The sequence below is a fragment of the Thunnus maccoyii genome, chromosome 11 (assembly GCF_910596095.1).
Source record: "Thunnus maccoyii chromosome 11, fThuMac1.1, whole genome shotgun sequence".
Lineage (NCBI taxonomy): Eukaryota > Metazoa > Chordata > Actinopteri > Scombriformes > Scombridae > Thunnus > Thunnus maccoyii.
The window spans coordinates 7,267,541-7,285,320 of NC_056543.1; the positions used below are offsets into that span (position 1 = coordinate 7,267,541).

General features: G+C 38.9%; 1 protein-coding gene across 2 annotated transcripts in view; it reads right to left on the reverse strand.

Annotated features, from left to right (window-relative positions):
• The window catches only part of slc4a3 (solute carrier family 4 member 3), a 60,431-nt gene that overhangs the window by 13,089 nt on the left and 29,562 nt on the right, over positions 1-17,780 (reverse strand). For both annotated transcript variants that reach the window (XM_042426547.1, XM_042426548.1), the window contains 9 exons: positions 12,028-12,173; positions 10,578-10,758; positions 10,180-10,315; positions 4,483-4,666; positions 3,572-3,677; positions 2,825-3,009; positions 2,162-2,384; positions 1,070-1,285; positions 826-974 (listed from right to left, as the gene is read on the reverse strand). In XM_042426547.1, the coding sequence (XP_042282481.1) occupies positions 826-974; positions 1,070-1,285; positions 2,162-2,384; positions 2,825-3,009; positions 3,572-3,677; positions 4,483-4,666; positions 10,180-10,315; positions 10,578-10,758; positions 12,028-12,173 (1,526 nt within the window). The remainder of the gene's footprint in view (positions 1-825; positions 975-1,069; positions 1,286-2,161; positions 2,385-2,824; positions 3,010-3,571; positions 3,678-4,482; positions 4,667-10,179; positions 10,316-10,577; positions 10,759-12,027; positions 12,174-17,780) is intronic.

The following is a 17,780-nucleotide window of genomic DNA, read 5'->3' on the forward strand; positions in this document are numbered from 1 at the left end:
TGTTCTTTGCTTTTTACTCAGTTTGTAATTTTAAAACACACTTTTTGTAAAAACATTGGACTCTACATCGCTACACTATTTTGCCAATTGCCTTTCCACACTGACACATGTGAAAACGCTTTTAGATAATGAGTTCACTTACAAATCAGAGTTTGAACACTATAAATAGGCCACAGGTAAACATTTGGTTTGGACAACGATGGAGACCAATATTGGACGGACATCATGCCAAGCCTGGATACGGCACTCTGGGCGATACTTTCCATGCTGCCTGGCTCAAGACAACATTGCATGTGATGTGGATGAAGTCTTATGGCCAGATCCACAATTTTTTTTCTACTGCACTTTTGTTGTTTGGGGAGTGTTACAGTAGAATATTTATTTGTATTGATAGTGAGTTATGTTCAGAATACACATACATACTTTACACATTTGGATACCTTTGGATACTTTGTGTGCTTATTCAAATGATGGTTTGTGTGTGTGTGATGCAAAAATACAAGTTTTTAAAACAGTCTGAGGAGTTTTGCAAGAATTGTTTGCTTTTGCAAGGGAAATATAATGTTTTTCTGGGTTGGTGGTTAGTGTGTAGAGTTTTGCAAAAATAGCCCATAGTTTCAAAGATAGTGCCTGAACAATCAGAAAAAACTGCAACATAATTTATCATGATGAAATTCTGTTTTTGAATAAGTTATTTAGGTTCCTGGGACATTAAACACATTTTAAGGAATTATGTAATCTCTTCAAATCAAATATAAACTGGAGTTTATGTGTAGCAGCTGCTATAGGACACATATACAATTTCTGTGTTTTCAGCTAAACTACCTTGTAGAAAGCTTCTTCAAACACCAGTAAGGGTCCTGAGAAGCCTATGATGAGAAGAGGCTGACCAGCAAACAGTGAGAATATAACTCCAAGAGTTGCGGTTGAAACGATAAGCTCGGTCACTCCCATCATGCCCTCCGTTTTCTCTCCTGTATGCAAAAACACGTGGTAAACATATTAAGAGAACGAATATCAAAATGACAAGAAACTAAATGTGTCCATGTTGTTCATAGTTTGAGCGTACCCAGCAGGCCACCGAAGGTTATAGTAGGCGACAGTGCAGCAAAATAGATGAAGATGACGGCAGCGATGCACTGCATGTCCAGGGCGTCTTTCAAGTCGCTGACATAGTGCGGGTAGCGGCGGCGGATGTCGTGGATCAGGCCTCCAAAAGGGATCCCTGAACGCTTTAATGGGTCCACCTCCTGGTCTCCCTCCTCCTCCTCCTCTGGACTCACATCTAACGGGTTTGTTACACACTCAATTACATAAAAGAAGCTTCTACTGATTATAATCATATTATTAAAACAATAAGTCAACAATAGGCATTAAAGGCACAATCTGAGATCAAAATATCAAGTCACCACCAAAACCTAAAACATAAGATTACAACTCACTATCACCCTTTAAATGAAAACCATGGTAATATTCTCTAACAAGTATTGTCTGTGTAGCTACAATCTGATATATCTTATTAAACTGCAATAGAGCTCCATTGTTGTCCTGAAAAGATTAAAACCACATCAATGAGCCACATGGTTGCCCTGGGCGACATGTTTCTTCATTTCAGTGAACATAGGCTCTGCAATTTATTTTGAGTCAATCCCACATTCACCATCCTGCTGCTCTAAATACTGTTATTATTGCAGTATTAATGCACAGATGAAAACAGTTCACAACAAATGCACTATTTACGCCTTACTGAGGAATAAATACCCAGCGGTCTAGCTGTTTTACATTATTATTGCATTGTTGGGTTCAGTCTCTTCATGCGGTTTGTTCATAATTGTAATTTAAAAACTCTAATCACGCCATCCTTATTCTTTAAGCTGCTTCTGACTTTAGCGCCCACTATGGTGGCACTTCATTTATAATTAACATATAATAATAACATCAAACTCTTAGTTATTCATGTGAATATACTTCAAACTTATACTGTAAAACATTACTGTTTGGACCTTTAAACAGGTGGATTACCTTTTTAAAAGCAATCATCTAATTAGTTACTGTTACTGTTATCTTTTCCCTAACACATAATCTAGAAATACTGTCAGTCTAACCAACACATCCTTCAAACCAAGTAACTGGAGATTTTCTTTAGGACTTGACTGAGTACCTTTGTTGTCCATGTTCTCCACTCCATATATAGAGTGGTGCTTCTTAAGTTCTCTTTCCTTCCTCTTGCGCATCATCTGCTTCTGGAAGTCAGCCACCGTCTTCAGGAGGTCTTTGCCTTCCACATCTGAGGGCGGAATGACGATGCTGTAGTCCAAGAATTCATTGATACCATTCAGCAGGTCCTGTCTGTCGTCAGCAAAGTAGGCCACCTCGTGGAAGTTCTACAGCAGGATGAACAATGAATGTCAGCACCAGAATGCTGATAAAAGGCCATTCGAGCTAAACAGGAGTTTATATATAAAGTATATGGAAGAAGTGAGAGGTGCTATATTCTGAATGTCCAAGTTATTAGTTATTAGAAAATTACTTCAAACAATTATTCAACTCACAGGTGTCACTAACAGCCACATAGTGGGCCATGCAGTCAAGATGATTAACTCAAGAAAAATATCAGTGGCAGAGCATAACTGAGATATATGACTCTCCATTTTACTCTACACTTCCCAATAATGGGATTTTCTAAGCTTCCTCTTTGCAAGAAAACCCCATTTTTTAAATCCAATTTCAGTGAAAACTGGTACTGGATCTGTTTGTTATTTTACTTTGTTTTGTGACTAAAACCTTTGGTGATCTGACTGATATGTGGAATATTCATATCTACCTTGTCAGACATGAGCGTGGAGAAGGACCTTCCAATCTCATGATAGTCCACGTTGGACTGGCTGGGACCAAGCAGGACGAAAATAAAGCGAACAGGGACGGGAACCTCCAGCACCGACTCCAGAAGCACTGCCTCGTTTAGTCTAACAAAGGCCATGGCTGGCTGCTCCAGAAACTCAACACAGCCTGACAGGAACAGTAAAAAAAAAATAAAATAAAATAAAAAAAAAACCCACAACATGTTGATTTATTTGTGATTTCTCACATCTTCACATTAAGGGTGACATTTATGATAACACAATCTGACTGCTAATAGAACATTTATTGTCTGTTTATTATCAAATAGCTTAACAGCAATGAATCTGCTGCTGTTTGAATTCTTTTGTTGTGTTTATTTGTTGTTAAGGCAAATATCAAGACGTCCTACAGCTTTATGGCAAAAGTTTCCAGGTCCACAGCAGCTGCAGAAATGCTGACTTTACATTAACAGCAGCGTAACACCACAAACTACAGCAAAGCCAAAAGCTGATCGGAATACACAGTAGTAGGCACCATTGTTGGTATAAAATGACTACAATCTTATACTGATATAATTGAATTTTTTTTATTTTTATGTTTGAGACCAAGCCAAGTGGGTAACTTACAACAAGCAAATCACTGTCTCTTAGTACTTTATAAAAACACAGAATAGAATAAAAATAAATAATGCCTCTAACTAATCTACTTTGTCAAAAATCCCATAGCTTACCAACTAAAACAATGACAGCTTCAGCATCTTTGGGAATCTTGGCGAGCAGTTTCATAGATCTGGCTGCAGCTGGATGGCTCTCAGGAGGCAAAGGGTGGAGAGATTTCTTGGAGGAAGAACAGTACACAGATTATCCACATTATTGTTCCGAATAACATGATGTGACACCATAATGTTGCATGGGACCAATAATGTGGAGTTATTGTGGGAATAGCAATGTATGTACTGTATGAACTATGAACTATAATATTCTTATGCCCCTGTGCAATTCATTTTAAATCGCACAGCCGGATGACTGGTTCTTTATGTTTGTACCGATTTTTTTTTAATAGGCTGTTTTAAATTTGCCAACATTTTACGCCATGGGGAACATTAAGTTTTCACAGTTAATGCATCAAGAAGTTTTAACTAGAAGCACCTGTAAGCTGACTAAGGACGTAATTTAACACATGTGGCACAGGGAGACTTGCTTTCTCCAACTTCAAGAACTACCTACACGACTTCTGACCTCATGGAGGAGTGTTTCAAAGAACAATGCAAGAGCCACAGGCCTCACATCAGGAATTTAGTGTAATCATGATTAAATCTATGCTTACTGGTGATTCTTAGAACTTAATGCAAACCATAACCTAAAACAAGACAGCTCAACATTCCTTTTATCTTTGTCCATTTAGATAGCTGAGTTCAATTATCCTGGTGGATTCTTGTCAGAAGTGTTTAATCATTTACTTTAGCTTTGGTAAACCGTGCTGTCTGCCTGCACTTTTTCAACTACATCACAGTCTATCATCACCCAGATCTTATATCTCTCAGATCTCTGCTTCTCAAATTGAAACGAAAAGTAGGCTAAAGGAAGTGTGTAAAAGAGAACTAGAAAGACAGATTGAAAAGCCAAAACATAGGAAACTTACAAACAGGCTGACAAACACATCTTGTTTGGGGTCGTATACCGGCCCTTTGTTATCGTGGTGTTCATCTTGCTCTTCAGCCACCAATGGCAGACTGGTGTCCTGGACGTGGTTGTGATTGAAGCTGCCATGTAGACTGCTGGATGAGTGGTGGCGATGAAAACGATGTTTCAAATCACTCGGATGGCTGTGAAAAAAAAAAAAAAAAAAATCAGTCTAAAAGTAAAGTATCTACAGCCATGCTAGCAGCTTTGTGAGGCTGTATTTATGCTTTGAGCTAAATGCTAACATCAATATGATAACATACTAAAAACAACAATATTAACATGTCTTAATTTAGTATGCTAACATTAGCACAAAACACAAGTACAGCTGAGCCTGATGGCAAAGTCATTACAGTATGTTTACAGTTCCTAAACCAAAGAATTGGACAGATTGAAATTATAAACTGATGACAGCGCTACAGAAAATGTCAAGGAATCACCAAAGTTATTACATTTCCTGTGGGGGGCATGAATATCTGGGCATCTTTTCATCTCATTCTAATCTGTCCAATAGTCCAATTTTTTCACTCTAAATCCTAAATGTCAACATGCTGGTAGCAGTAGATGAAAAGTCAGGGGATCAATTTAATAGCATACATCATCTGGGAAACATGAATGTCCGTACCAAATTGGATTTTTTGTTTTTTTGACCTGCTTGTCACACTGGATGAGAAGTAAATGGTTCATCAACTTCCATTAGGATTCATCCTCTATCAGTTGCAGAGACATTCAGCCTGGACCAAAGTGGTGGACCAACTGCCACTGCCAACCATCGAACGGACAGGCTGGGTGGTCCTGTTATGTTCTAATAAACTGTATGATTCCAAATTTCAGTCTCAGTTTTTCTGTAAGGTATTCATGAAATTACTCTAAAAACAGCCTTGACTTTAGCTTCAACCATTTAAGGCAAAAACCAAACCATCCAAAGCATGGTGGAAGGTCTAAAACAGGTAGCTTCATTTATTTGTGATTTCACATAAGAATAAGAATAAACTTTCTCACACCTTCTCAACAAGAATGTGTATCTACCTGTTATCATTTATCCAGCCTTAAGATGATGGAAATTATGATTATAACATGATGACAGTAGTGCAGTTTTCAGTTATAAAAAAAACTAAATAATTAAAATAATTAAGTGGGCTGCCAGATGATTTAAAATTCTAGAAATGCACAGCACAGCTGTGATAATTGGTCACCTAATCCACCTTTCATTCGACATGCTGAAGAGCTTAACTTCATGCTGTGGCAATGCAGCTCATAAATTTAGAAAACTTGTCAGCAAAATCACTCCAATTTTAAACCACTTTCCAGGTCGAGCTAATTAAAAAACTGTTACAAGGAAATCTGGGTTGACACAGCTAGTTTTCAAAATGTGATTTTTGCACTAGTACATCAACAAAACAGCCAGAAACTAAGCTATATAGCCTTATTATCTGTACTTTTGTGCGCATGTGAGTTTAAGCACATTTCAATCCCTCTTAAAGAGAAGTATTTAGTGTGTCACACCAGCCAAGTTTTTTAACACTGCTTCATTACATCACTGCTTAGTACAATGGTGACATCATCTCACTCATTAAGCCCACATGGTCCAGTAAGAAGGCGGCCAAATTGGACACAACAGCACCCTGAGACAAAAGAAGGAGGTGCGACACTGAAGTGAGTTATACTTAAGACGTTTCCTGTGGATCTTTAAAGTGATCTGAGTCAGCAATGAGCTAAATTCTAACAGCATCTGAATGTGTTTCTTTCCACGTCGTAAATCTGATATCTCACACTTGTGATGACTCTAATGATAGAGTGTTTTTTTCCCTTTGGAAACAGCCAGTGACATGCTGGGAATTTATGTGGAAAGGCTGTGAAAGACAGAATGACCGCATGATGGCTCGCCAGCTTACTTTGTGCACATCAGTCGCTTTGTGTGTATGTGTGTGTAAAATCCATCCCGTGCACATTATATTTTGGTGAAAGACAGCAAATTTGGTCACCATAATGAAGCAATATCCCATTAATCTACTTGGCCTAATCCAAACTTTTGAAGTGTCATCAGACCACAACATCAGCCACGCAAGAATGCTGTTACTGATCAAACCCAGGCTAAACCGTTATGACTTAATAGAGGGAGAGCCAGACACAGAAGGCTGGACCAGTGGCTTAGGAGAGTAGAGACATAAGGATAAGAAGAGTTCCTTGTAAAAGTAAAAGTAAACAAGTGTGCAGATATGCAGAATTGGACTCCAAATTTATAACAATCTGTAAACAGGCTCCTCAAGGGTCTGTTTTAGGGCCACTGGTGTTCTCTCTATACATAATATTTGTTCCCCTGTAAATGATCTAAATAACATTTTTATGCAGGTAATACAATTTGTTTACAGTAGATTCTTTTGAGTCACTGACATTACAAGCTGATTTTCACGTCTCACAATGGGCTCTTACTGTCTGTGATATTAAATGCAAACAACAACAACAAAGAGGTAGATGTGTGTCCACACTTCCCAACATATATGGGTCATTATATGGCTCATTAATTGAGCAAATGATATCCTAGAAATATCTGGTCTATGGGTAGATAATAATCTCTCTTTCAAATTACATGTCAAGGAATTTATGAAAAACTCAAACAAAAGCTAAACTATCTGTGCAGACACAAAAAATGGTTTCTCTCATTCAGAGGAGACCTGTATTACTTTAGTAAATATTCATAACAACCAAATTAATAACAGAGCTTGGTAAAAAAGGCAGTTAAATGCTTTGCTCCACTCAGATTGAATAAACTGCAGCAGGACAAGGTTTTATTTAATGCTGGTTTGATGTCCCTCTTTACAGTCTCACCATTTTTATCTTTTTGCTTTTCTAAATGTTGGACAGGGCACACATACAAAGGAGAGTGAACTGCTCTCATTGGACCAGTCTGTATAAATAAAGGTTGAATAACTGAATGTGCCTCTTGGGGAAGGCTGTGGCTCAGGAGGCAGAGTGGGTCTTCCACTAACCACAGGATTGGCGGTTCCCCAACCCCTCCTACTGTCTGCATGCTGAAGTGTCCTTGGGCAAAATACTGAACCTCAAATTGCTCCCGATGGTCAGGTCAGCACCTTGTATGGTATCTTGCTGCCATCAGTGTGTGAGTGTGTGTGAAGCAGTGAATGAGCAGAAAAAACACAAAAACACAAAAGCACTATATAAATGCAGCCATTTACCATTTGCCATTTCTGATGGCATTCATTGTGTTTTTTGCATGGCTTGTCCTTCCTCTGGTAATTCAGTTTGACAGCCAACATGCAGTAAACTTGTTTTGTTCATTATGTAACTCTAAAAAATCTATAATGCACTATATGTACTAGTGCACTATTCCATTGGCCATATGTGTTGGGGTTAGTTTAGCTGGCATGTCAATGCAAGTGCTAATCAATAAGCAGGGAACATTTGACGGAGCTAGAGATTGTGTTAGGGTACCATCACAGGATATCATGTAACTATCCTCTCTGATACATCATGACTTGCAAAGAAACCTAGCTTGGTGAAAGGGGCTCAGAGGTTTTCTAGTGGGAAACTGAATGGAGATAGTGACATCTAAAAGCAAGTTGTGGTGTCCCTTGATAACCATCCGCTCTCCAAATCTACTCACATACACTTCCATTTCACACCCAATAATTTCCAACATCATTGACCTGGATATGGACAGTCAATATCTGACAGCCATCTTATCTGATAGCTGGAGTGGGCTGGCAGGAAAGAACCTGCTTCGCTATAGATAAACCACAAAGCACCAAATCTCAGAAGCTAAAATAACAAGTGACCCCGTTAGCAAGAAACAGTAAACCTCTGGCCTCTGGCAAGTCAGCCAAACAGCTTGAAGTTCAAACAGTCAGTCTCCTTTCATGTGAAATGCCGGGTTTTAGGCCTGTATTATCTGAAACCCAACATTTTAGAAGCATAATAAGACTGGATTTATGAAAAGTAACAACACTGTTAGAAATGCTGATTTTAGAGTAGCAAGCTGTCCTTTGTGTGCTCAGTGTGTTGTATTGAGCATTAGATTGAAACATCCACTCCTTTGTGTATATAACAGAAGTAAGTCTGACACGTGGTAGGGTTGCAAAGGCAAAGATTTTAACAAAGGCATAAATCAAAGGACCAGGATGGCTCACACAATGCAGCATCATTTTTTTAATCTGATGGTTGAGGTTTTAAAACCCAGTGCAGCTACAGTGCAGTCTTGACATTTGCAGCTTAGTCAGCCACGGGGAAGTACACCAGATGATGAGCCAAGTGTTGTTAAATGCCACATTCTGGAAATTCCCTGGTCAGTTCCCTTGAGTTAGCCTTTTTGTAACAACCTTCAGTGCAGTAGAATGATTAATAAGGAGGAGCAGGGGAGAGGGGCTTGGATTCTATTATTCATGCTTATTATTATATACATGTTATATCTACAATTCATGTTTTAAATGTAGCAGTGTCCCCACAACCAAAAACTGATATATCTGTTTATACACGGATAAAGAAACAACTCAATTTAAAATGTCTCGAGAAGTACTATAGGAGTAGTAGGGTTAGTCATCGAACTTTGGGATTCATTGGGACTGGCATGTTTGAGATCAAATGGAGCTCTGTTGCCAGGGTAACTAACACCACAGACAAGGTAAACAGGAAGAAGTTTTTCTTCAAGCTTACAGATTAAATAGGCTACATAAAAAGAATCACATCCTCATCAATTAACCGTGAGTCAAAAATACTGGATTCACATTAAAGTGACAGGTACTTAAAGGATAAGGCTGGCAATATTGTATATTTGTGTTATTGTCGAAAATCCCATGAAAAGACAAAAACAAACTATTACTCAATCTTTCAATAATTTCCAACTTCCTTCAGCTGTCTGGCACTCAAAGCCCATTGGTTCCTTCTGAAGATGTAAATCTTTAAAAGTGGGTCCAATTATATGATTTATTTAAAAAAAAAAGCCTCAAACAGCTTGGCTGTCTTCAGTTTTTACCAAATATTACTCAAACCGGAGTAAATAGCGCATTTATTAGGGACTATTTTCAGCTGGATTTGGAGTGTTTCCAACAGCAGGACACTACGTGGTATTGAGCCAAAACAACCTACAGTGCACATGTTCATGGTAATGTAGGAACGTGTACCCAGTCCAACGGTGTGACTTATTGATGTATTTTTAATAGTTTTTGGAAAACAATGGAGCTCTATGGTAGAAAGAAATAAGATAAATAAGACTGTGGCTGCACTGACAATGCTTCAGGCTCAATTCATTTTTGGTTTTGGTCTTTTCATGGGATTTGTTGACAAAAGGAAAAATACAGAAAGCACAGAGTTGTATTTCTACAGACCAGTAGCCAGACTTTCCATGATAATATATTTTATCAGAAATATAGTCATTGTTTCCAGTGTAACCAATGCTCCCCCCTGCCTTATAAAACAGAGTTTCTAATGAATAGCAGAGAGCCAGTATTAGTGTATAACGTATACAAGTGTCAAAATGTGTCAATATGTTGCTTTTTTTACCTATTACTCAAAATAATATGGTCATAAATGCATATTTGACTGTTACAGTAGGGGGTCAGAGTCAGTCACTTGTTCTGTTTGAAGATATAACATCAAATAAGATGTATTTTTAAGTATTAGTGTTTGCCTGGTTACTGACCTGTGTTTTAGAAGCAGAGCCCGGAGAACACAGGCTCTGTCCTCAGCTCTTATCTGATCGGAGATGATCATCGTCTCCACAACCAGATGGGCGATGCCGGGCAGAGAGTTCTGCTCAAGGTCTAGAAGGATGGCACCTGGGAAAGGAAGGTACAGGAAGACAGGGAGCCAAATGGCAGCTAAGACTGGGCTGTGTGAAAATTATCCACATCCTGTGCTTGGCTGAATGTTAATCAGGAGATTTCTTTTCAAGCCAACATATTACTGGGAAAACATTGGATTATGGTCAAACTAGATTTGATCAACAAAGAAACTTTTTGCTTCCTTTTAAACGTCATGTTTATCCTTGTGGATTTTATTTCAGATTCAGATTTCTGTACGCGTGCAGGAGCCTTTTACCTTGTGTGATGGTGCGGCGAAGTTCCAGCAAGCTGCGGAAAGAAAGTGAGGCCACATGAGGTTTGCCCCAGCGGTCCGTCTCCTCCTCCACATCCTCTTCAAACTTGATCCAGCGAGCCCGCTCCTTCCAACGCATTTCATGGTCCTTCTCCACAATCAGCTCATTCAGCTCCACAAACAACTGAAGATGAAGTAGAGCAGATATGTAAGCCCAAAACACCAGATCCATGGTTTAAAAAATGATTTGGAAGAAGTTTAACATCTAAATATTGCTAACACAGCTTGACTCAATGGGTATAAAACAACATGTTTCAAAGAATAGCTGTTAATGCTAAATGATCTAGTTTCTGGGAACAGATTAAAAGCTGTCAGCGTTACCTATGATTTTTCCTTCTCTTCCTCAATGTAACTTATATCAACAAACCAATAAGGGTACAAGACACCCGAATCCAATACCACAGAAAAAAACAGATGTTTTTAAGGGCCAAATAAGAGCGAATCTATGTAGTTTGGACTGAACTAAGAGAATAGAGATACATTTTGTCACATAGATGTCACAAAGAGTAGAATTTTTTTTTTATAAAGGGATCTCAGAGCAACACAAAATGATACGATTTGTGTTTTTGTGACATGATGTGAAACATAAAGAGCACTTTTATAGTGTAGTCTGCTCTGGTGATTAGCCACGTCAGTGAAGAGGAATGTGATTAAGCTAAGACTAAACGTTTGAATTTTAAGAGATATGTTCCCTGTTAATTTCAGACACTTGAAGCTATCAATCATTTTATGATAACAATGGATCATTTGACCATATGTAATGTGAAAGGTGTTGCTTGTAGTGATAAACCCACAGAGAATTATCTCCCAGCCGTGCAGTTCCCCTCAGCACTATAGAGTGTTATAGTGTCTTTCAGCTCATATTTTAGTTTTCCATCTCGCAACTTCATTACTGGGTACACTTTTGCGCTACCTGCCCAGCAGCAAATGGCAGACAGACAAAGTTAGCAAGTACCCGGTAAACCTACAGTAGTGGATCATTTAGCTGCTAAAAAGTCAGATATGTCCCCTAAAGACCTGGTGAAGGCCAAACCAGAGCTACAAGGAGTGTCAATATTGGACTTAGATTTGTTGTGTGGCCAGAAACAAAAGTCCAATTGAATGCTAATATTGTTCTTCTTCTGGATGTGTAAATAGTCAACTGTCACCTTAAGACTTTATACAGTGATAATATGTCAATGTCAGGATGTTCCACCTAAGCAGACAAAAAATAAATAAAAAATACTTATATGAAGATGATGAGACTACAATAAATAAATAAATATTTATAATTTTGATAAAGAAAACCCAAATGTGAATTTCATGTTGCCTAAATATTGAAGTATTCCCCCAGTGATCAATATTCAATATAATGGAGGTGGGAGAAAAGCACAGTTGGTGGTGTGTTGCAGACCTCATGAGTCTTCTTATCTGCTGCTCTCTTCTTCTTCTTCAGGCTGGATAGTGGTGTAGAACTGTTGCTGGCCCGGGTCATCTGACTTCGGGATGACTTCTTCACCAGGTGGCGTCTCACCCCGGGGTTGTCCTCAAATCTGTGACCTGAACAGCAACAAGTATTTTAAGTCCAGAAGCAAAAGGTCAACATTGCTAGGTCGTGATGTCTAGATTTTAGGAAACCAATTAGATGAGTAATTGAAACACTAACATGACTAGGAGCATTTTGAAAGCAGTGGCTGTTTTTTAGGACTGTGAAAAAGTAAAACATCCTCTCTGAGTCAGAAAATGTGCTCCATGCTGGGAAATTTAGAAATCAAATGTATATGTCTGTTTAAGTTTCCAGCTGACAGAAGCATATCCAGTAACAGAAAGCTAAAGCTCCATGGCTGAGTGAAAACATATGTTAGCAATGGAAAACTGTTACAGAGAAAGGTGGTTTTGCCCCCAGACATTTGTCAATTCAAAAGAAGTGATTTAATTTTTAATTAATTTAATTTCCTTAACCCCTAAATCATATTTCATTGAATTTAGCTAAATAAGGAGGTCCTTTCACTACAGTGATGACCTGGTCACATTAAAGGTGCAGTGTGTTTAACTTAGTAGCATCTAGTGGAACAGACTTCGCAGAAAAGGAATATAATATTCATAAGTATGTTTTGCTCAGTGTATAATCACCTGAAATTAAGAATCGTTGTGTTTTCATTACCTTAGAATGAGCCATTTATATCTACATAGGGAGCAGGTCCCCTTCCATTGAGCCCACCATGTTTCTACAGTAGCCCAGAATGGACAAACCAAACACTGGCTCTAGAGAGGGCCTTTTGTGTTTTTTGGGAGTTTTGTGGCCACCGTAGGTTCTCCTACACGCTTGGAGAGGGAGGGGTATTCAGTTGGTTGCAATCTGCAACCTCACTGCTAGATGCCACTAAATCCTACACACTGGTCCTTTAAGGCTTGGCTAGTCACTTAAAGGTGCAGTGTGTAGAATTTAGTGGCATCTAGAGGAATGATCTTGGCAGAAATGGAATACAATATTCATAAGTATGTTTTAATTAGTGTATAATTACTTGAAAATAAGAATCATTGTGTTTTGTTACCTTAGAATGAGCCCCTCATATCTACGTAGAGCCCGCTATGTTTCTACAGTGGCCCAGAACAAACAAACCAAACACTGGCTCTAGAGAGGGTCTTTCGTGTTTTTTAGGCGAGTTTCACGGTCAGCGTGGGTTCTCCTACATGCTTGGAAGGGGAGGGTGGTGGTGGTGGGGGGGGGGTATACACTTGGTTGTAATCTGCAACCTCACCGCTCGATGCCACTAAATCGTATACACTAGCCCTTTAATTTGGATACAGGAACTGGGAAAAGCAAAGTAAAAGGCTAAACACCTGTGTGGAAATATGTTTACAGACTGTTCAAAGAAACAAAAGAGTTTGTGTGAAAAAAACGCATCCACCCTCATTCATTGGTTGATGCAGCAGGTATGTATATGTTTTGACTGTCCACCGGCCCAAACACGTATTTTTGACGGGCCAGTGCCCAATGTTCAGTACACCACTGGCCATAACCTACAGTTGCGGGTGTAAAACGATGGATAAATTGTTTTGAGCGTCACACAACCACCACAAAATGACTCATTTCACTATCAGAATTTGATCCATTTGATCCTATAACATTTGGAAAGTCTAGAAGAGCCACATGATTGACGGCAAAAACGGCCAGCATGGGAGTGTCGAGCCTGACATGAGATTTTAAAACTCTATATACTGTGAAATACAGAGAGATTTACCTGGCAATGATAGGCTTAATCAGCATTGTGTGAATTTGTTTGGCAAGGGCTTGAATGTAGCTTGAATGTCCCGCATGGCAGGTTTAAGATTAGAATTATGGGTAGAGATTAGGTTCTACATGGATAAATGTTATGATAAAGGTAAAGATCAGGGAACAATTTATAAAATGACATTTGCATTCAGTCTGGAAATGTTGACCAGTCAGACTAGCAAATTGCTGAATACCATTTCTTACTAAATAAACACTGTCTTTTTTAATCTTCTACATGAGTAGTCTGAGGTCACCAAAGTGGAAGTGAAAGAGAGAGTATATGTGTGTGTGTATTTGTGTGCATAAACTGCAGTCCATTTTGCTGCCTTCCTCAGGGGAATAGAGAAATGGAAAGCAGAGAGAAATTTAGAGAGTATTTTATTTTGTAGATTCTCTCAAAGGAAAAGTCAATTCATACAAGATGAATTGCTCTATTTGATTTGGATGAGATGTTTTTTCTCATTATAGGGCAGAGCAAGGACAGGGCAAACTCTGAGTGAAAAGGAAGGATTATATTCCTCCTACTCCTACTCCTCCTCCTCTTTTAATGGTATCTGACTTTTTCTGCAGGCTTGTCTACACAGACATTTTTCAGTCATCCTTCTCATGGGCATCTGATGAAACAAATACTCACTTACAGCCTGTGTAAACATTGTGTAAGGTCTTTAATGTTGATGAGAAGGTACAACACAAAGCATCCCATGCTTAAAATACCAAAATGCTTTACTTGAACCAAGTCTGTTGTGGCTGAGCAAGGAATCCCCATGAACTAACTAGGGCTCTGTACTTTCTTTATTTCTGGTAGTCTTGCTGTCTTGTCTGACTTAATGAGAGGATCCCTGTGTAACCAACCATCCCATTTTGATAATACTGAGTAATGTGCACTTTTGAAATGAGATAAATGCCAAGAATTAATAAAATAATTCCTTCAGTATCAAAAATTATGAGGCATCGTAATTGCTTGCCAGGTACCATAGTGTCCATATGTCTGATTTTCAGTTTCTTTGTGCTTTTGGCCTGAGTGTAATGCAATTATTATACAAACTTGATTTGCAACATATTTGTAACCAAAAAATCTCAAATCTAGCTTCATTTGAGTCCAAAACAAAAAGGAACAAAGGCATTTTTTATACTATAGTGATATTTCCTTTGACATACTCTGTTCTGCAATCCACACAAGCCTAAGCCCACAAACCATAATTTATGTCATTTTGTGAAATGAATAAGTCTTACTGTCACACATGACTGGGCTTGTGTACAAAATGAGATGGAATCAGGCTTTATCAGGAAGAAAAGACTGAGACACCCAATTTAGACATTATGTGATGAAGCACTGAATTTATGGGCTAATATTTGAGGCATAGATAAATTGGACATTGTAATAGAAAGTATTATGCTAAATATATGCATGCATACACAATATAGAAGAGTGATCTTACTAAATATTAATGTACTGAAGTAATATAATGTAATTAATTTATGGAAAATATAGGCAATTTCAGTCCCATGTGCATCTGCCATTGAAACATCATTATGTTTCAAAGCTTCTTCTACCTTTCATTGGTCATGTGAGTGAACTCTGCTGGCATGTTCAATTTCTTATCTTGATATAGTTAACATTCATGGATCTGTTATAATCTTTGGTCATGAGGGGGTATGGCTACAGGCCAACAGACACCCAAAGCAGGCCTTATAGTTTCTAAAAATGTGGTAAATGGAACTTGCACAGATAAACACAGTCTAGTGGCTCTGTGAGGCTGAGCAATGTTAGGCAAAATGGTACTTTGAGCTACATGCTAATATTAGCATGCTAACATGTTTAAAATGACAATATTAACATGCTGATGTTTAGTTTGATATTCATATTTTAGTGTAGCATGTTAGGATGCCAGCATTTGCTAACTTGCACTGTACAAGGTAAATCTGAGGTTGATGGGAATATTTACCACTCTACCAAAGTTTGTGCCAATTAATCTGGATAATTGAAAATTTTGGTACCACATGATTCATCCTTGGGTCTGTTCAAAATTCAGACATGCCATTAACTAAAGAGAGATCTAAAGAGATAGATATTTGGCAGCTGTGACATTATGCCATTGGCTGACCAAGTACAAAAAGGTATTTCAGTGAACACGCTGAAGTTTGCATGCTGAGTTTACAAGCTCCAACACATTCTCTACAAAATAAATTTACAACATCCAGTATATGTGGTCTGGAACTGCAGGCTGACCACCCTCATTTTTCCTCCATGTACTGGAACCTAGCTTTATCACAGAACTAATGTGCAATGTTTCAAAATCAAAATAGGGATAAAAATAGCAGAAACACACAGTTTGTCAATGAAATGTCTTTCCGCTCTAGCTGTGGTTGAGCCCAAAGCCAAATGGGTTCCACAAGATCAATACAAAAGCAGGAAACAGCAGCAGTCGAGCACTGTGTCAATTCACTCAATAGTGTGGACAACTTAGTTCTCTGTGTGGCCATGAATGTGCCTTACATTGCCATTAGCCTAGCTAGCAGTGGGCCACATAATCAATGGAAACAAGTGAACTCCCATCCATCAATTATCCATGTAAAAACAGAACAAAATGCTCATCCATGTGAATTTGCCCTTGTGTTGTTATGATTGCATCAGAACCTCAGAAGCTTGACATAACTTTCACTCCTGTCAAATGTGCATTGAATGGACAGAAATGAAATGCTACCCAGTAAGAGTAGAGGTGAATCTCCACAGAAACACAACTACAAACTACTTACGGACAGGCTCAAGTGGAGACTCCAGTTGGGTGTGGATTGACTCGAGCAAGTCATAATCATCAAAATCCAAGACAAACTCTTCAAAGTCCTCAAAGCCCTCCACATTGGACAATGAGCTGTGCTGCCTTGGGGTGCCAAAGCCTTTTTGGGCACTGCACCGACGTTCTGGTCCATGGTGATCAATGCAACACTTCTTATCAGAGATCTCATGCCCCTGGTTCTCCAGTCCCTCTATGTCTGTCATCTCCACAGTCGGTACCTCCTCCTATCCTCCTCTCTGCAAATGGACTCACTGCTCATCCAGGGCTCCCGACTCTTGAACTCTGTGCTCGCCCTGCGTCGCTGTTCAGAAGAGCCTGGGTCTTCACTGAGACCACCAGTCTACTTCTATTGTATTGGTGGTGCAAAAGAACCTATGTCCAAACTAAAACAATTTCTCTTTTGGAAACCAGCTCCTAAGTGGCATCTGAAATCCAATGTCTTTGACAGACTAGTGCATGAGGCAACCAAGAAAAGAAATAACCAGTGGTCAGAGTCCAAATTCTACATGAAGCAAAAAACAAGCACAAAAAAGAAAAATATTTTTCAGATAATTCGTCAAAATATTGACCTCCCAGTCCAAAACTATAAATCACAAGTATAGGAACAAGATCCTCAATGTTACAAAAACTTTTGCCTAAAATATAAACAAAATGCAAAGTTGGAGCTACAGGCAGGCAGAAGCCCCCCTTGTGGCTCCACAGTCAGAGAGGTGCAGAAAACAAAGCAACATTCACTTTAACCGCAAATCCACAAAGAAGTATTGACAAGCGATGGTCTACTTTGTTGGACCTGTCTGTCAGCTGAATGGAAGTGCCGCCCTTTTTTAATGATGTCCACAGCCCATTGATCTTTGTGGTGGTTGGAAAAGCCGGATGGAGTGGATCAGAGGAGAAGAGTTGATGTCTTTCGTTTCCATAGTGTTGCCATCACTTTCCAACCTGCTGATGTGTATGAGGGTAAAGGTCAAGTTCCAAAGGGTGACGTCTTCACTGAACCGCATTAAACTAAAACTAGACATACTGCTTTGCGGTTGCATGCCTCCACCTACCAGTCAAGTTGCAGTTTATCCATGTCTGTCCAGACTCATAGAC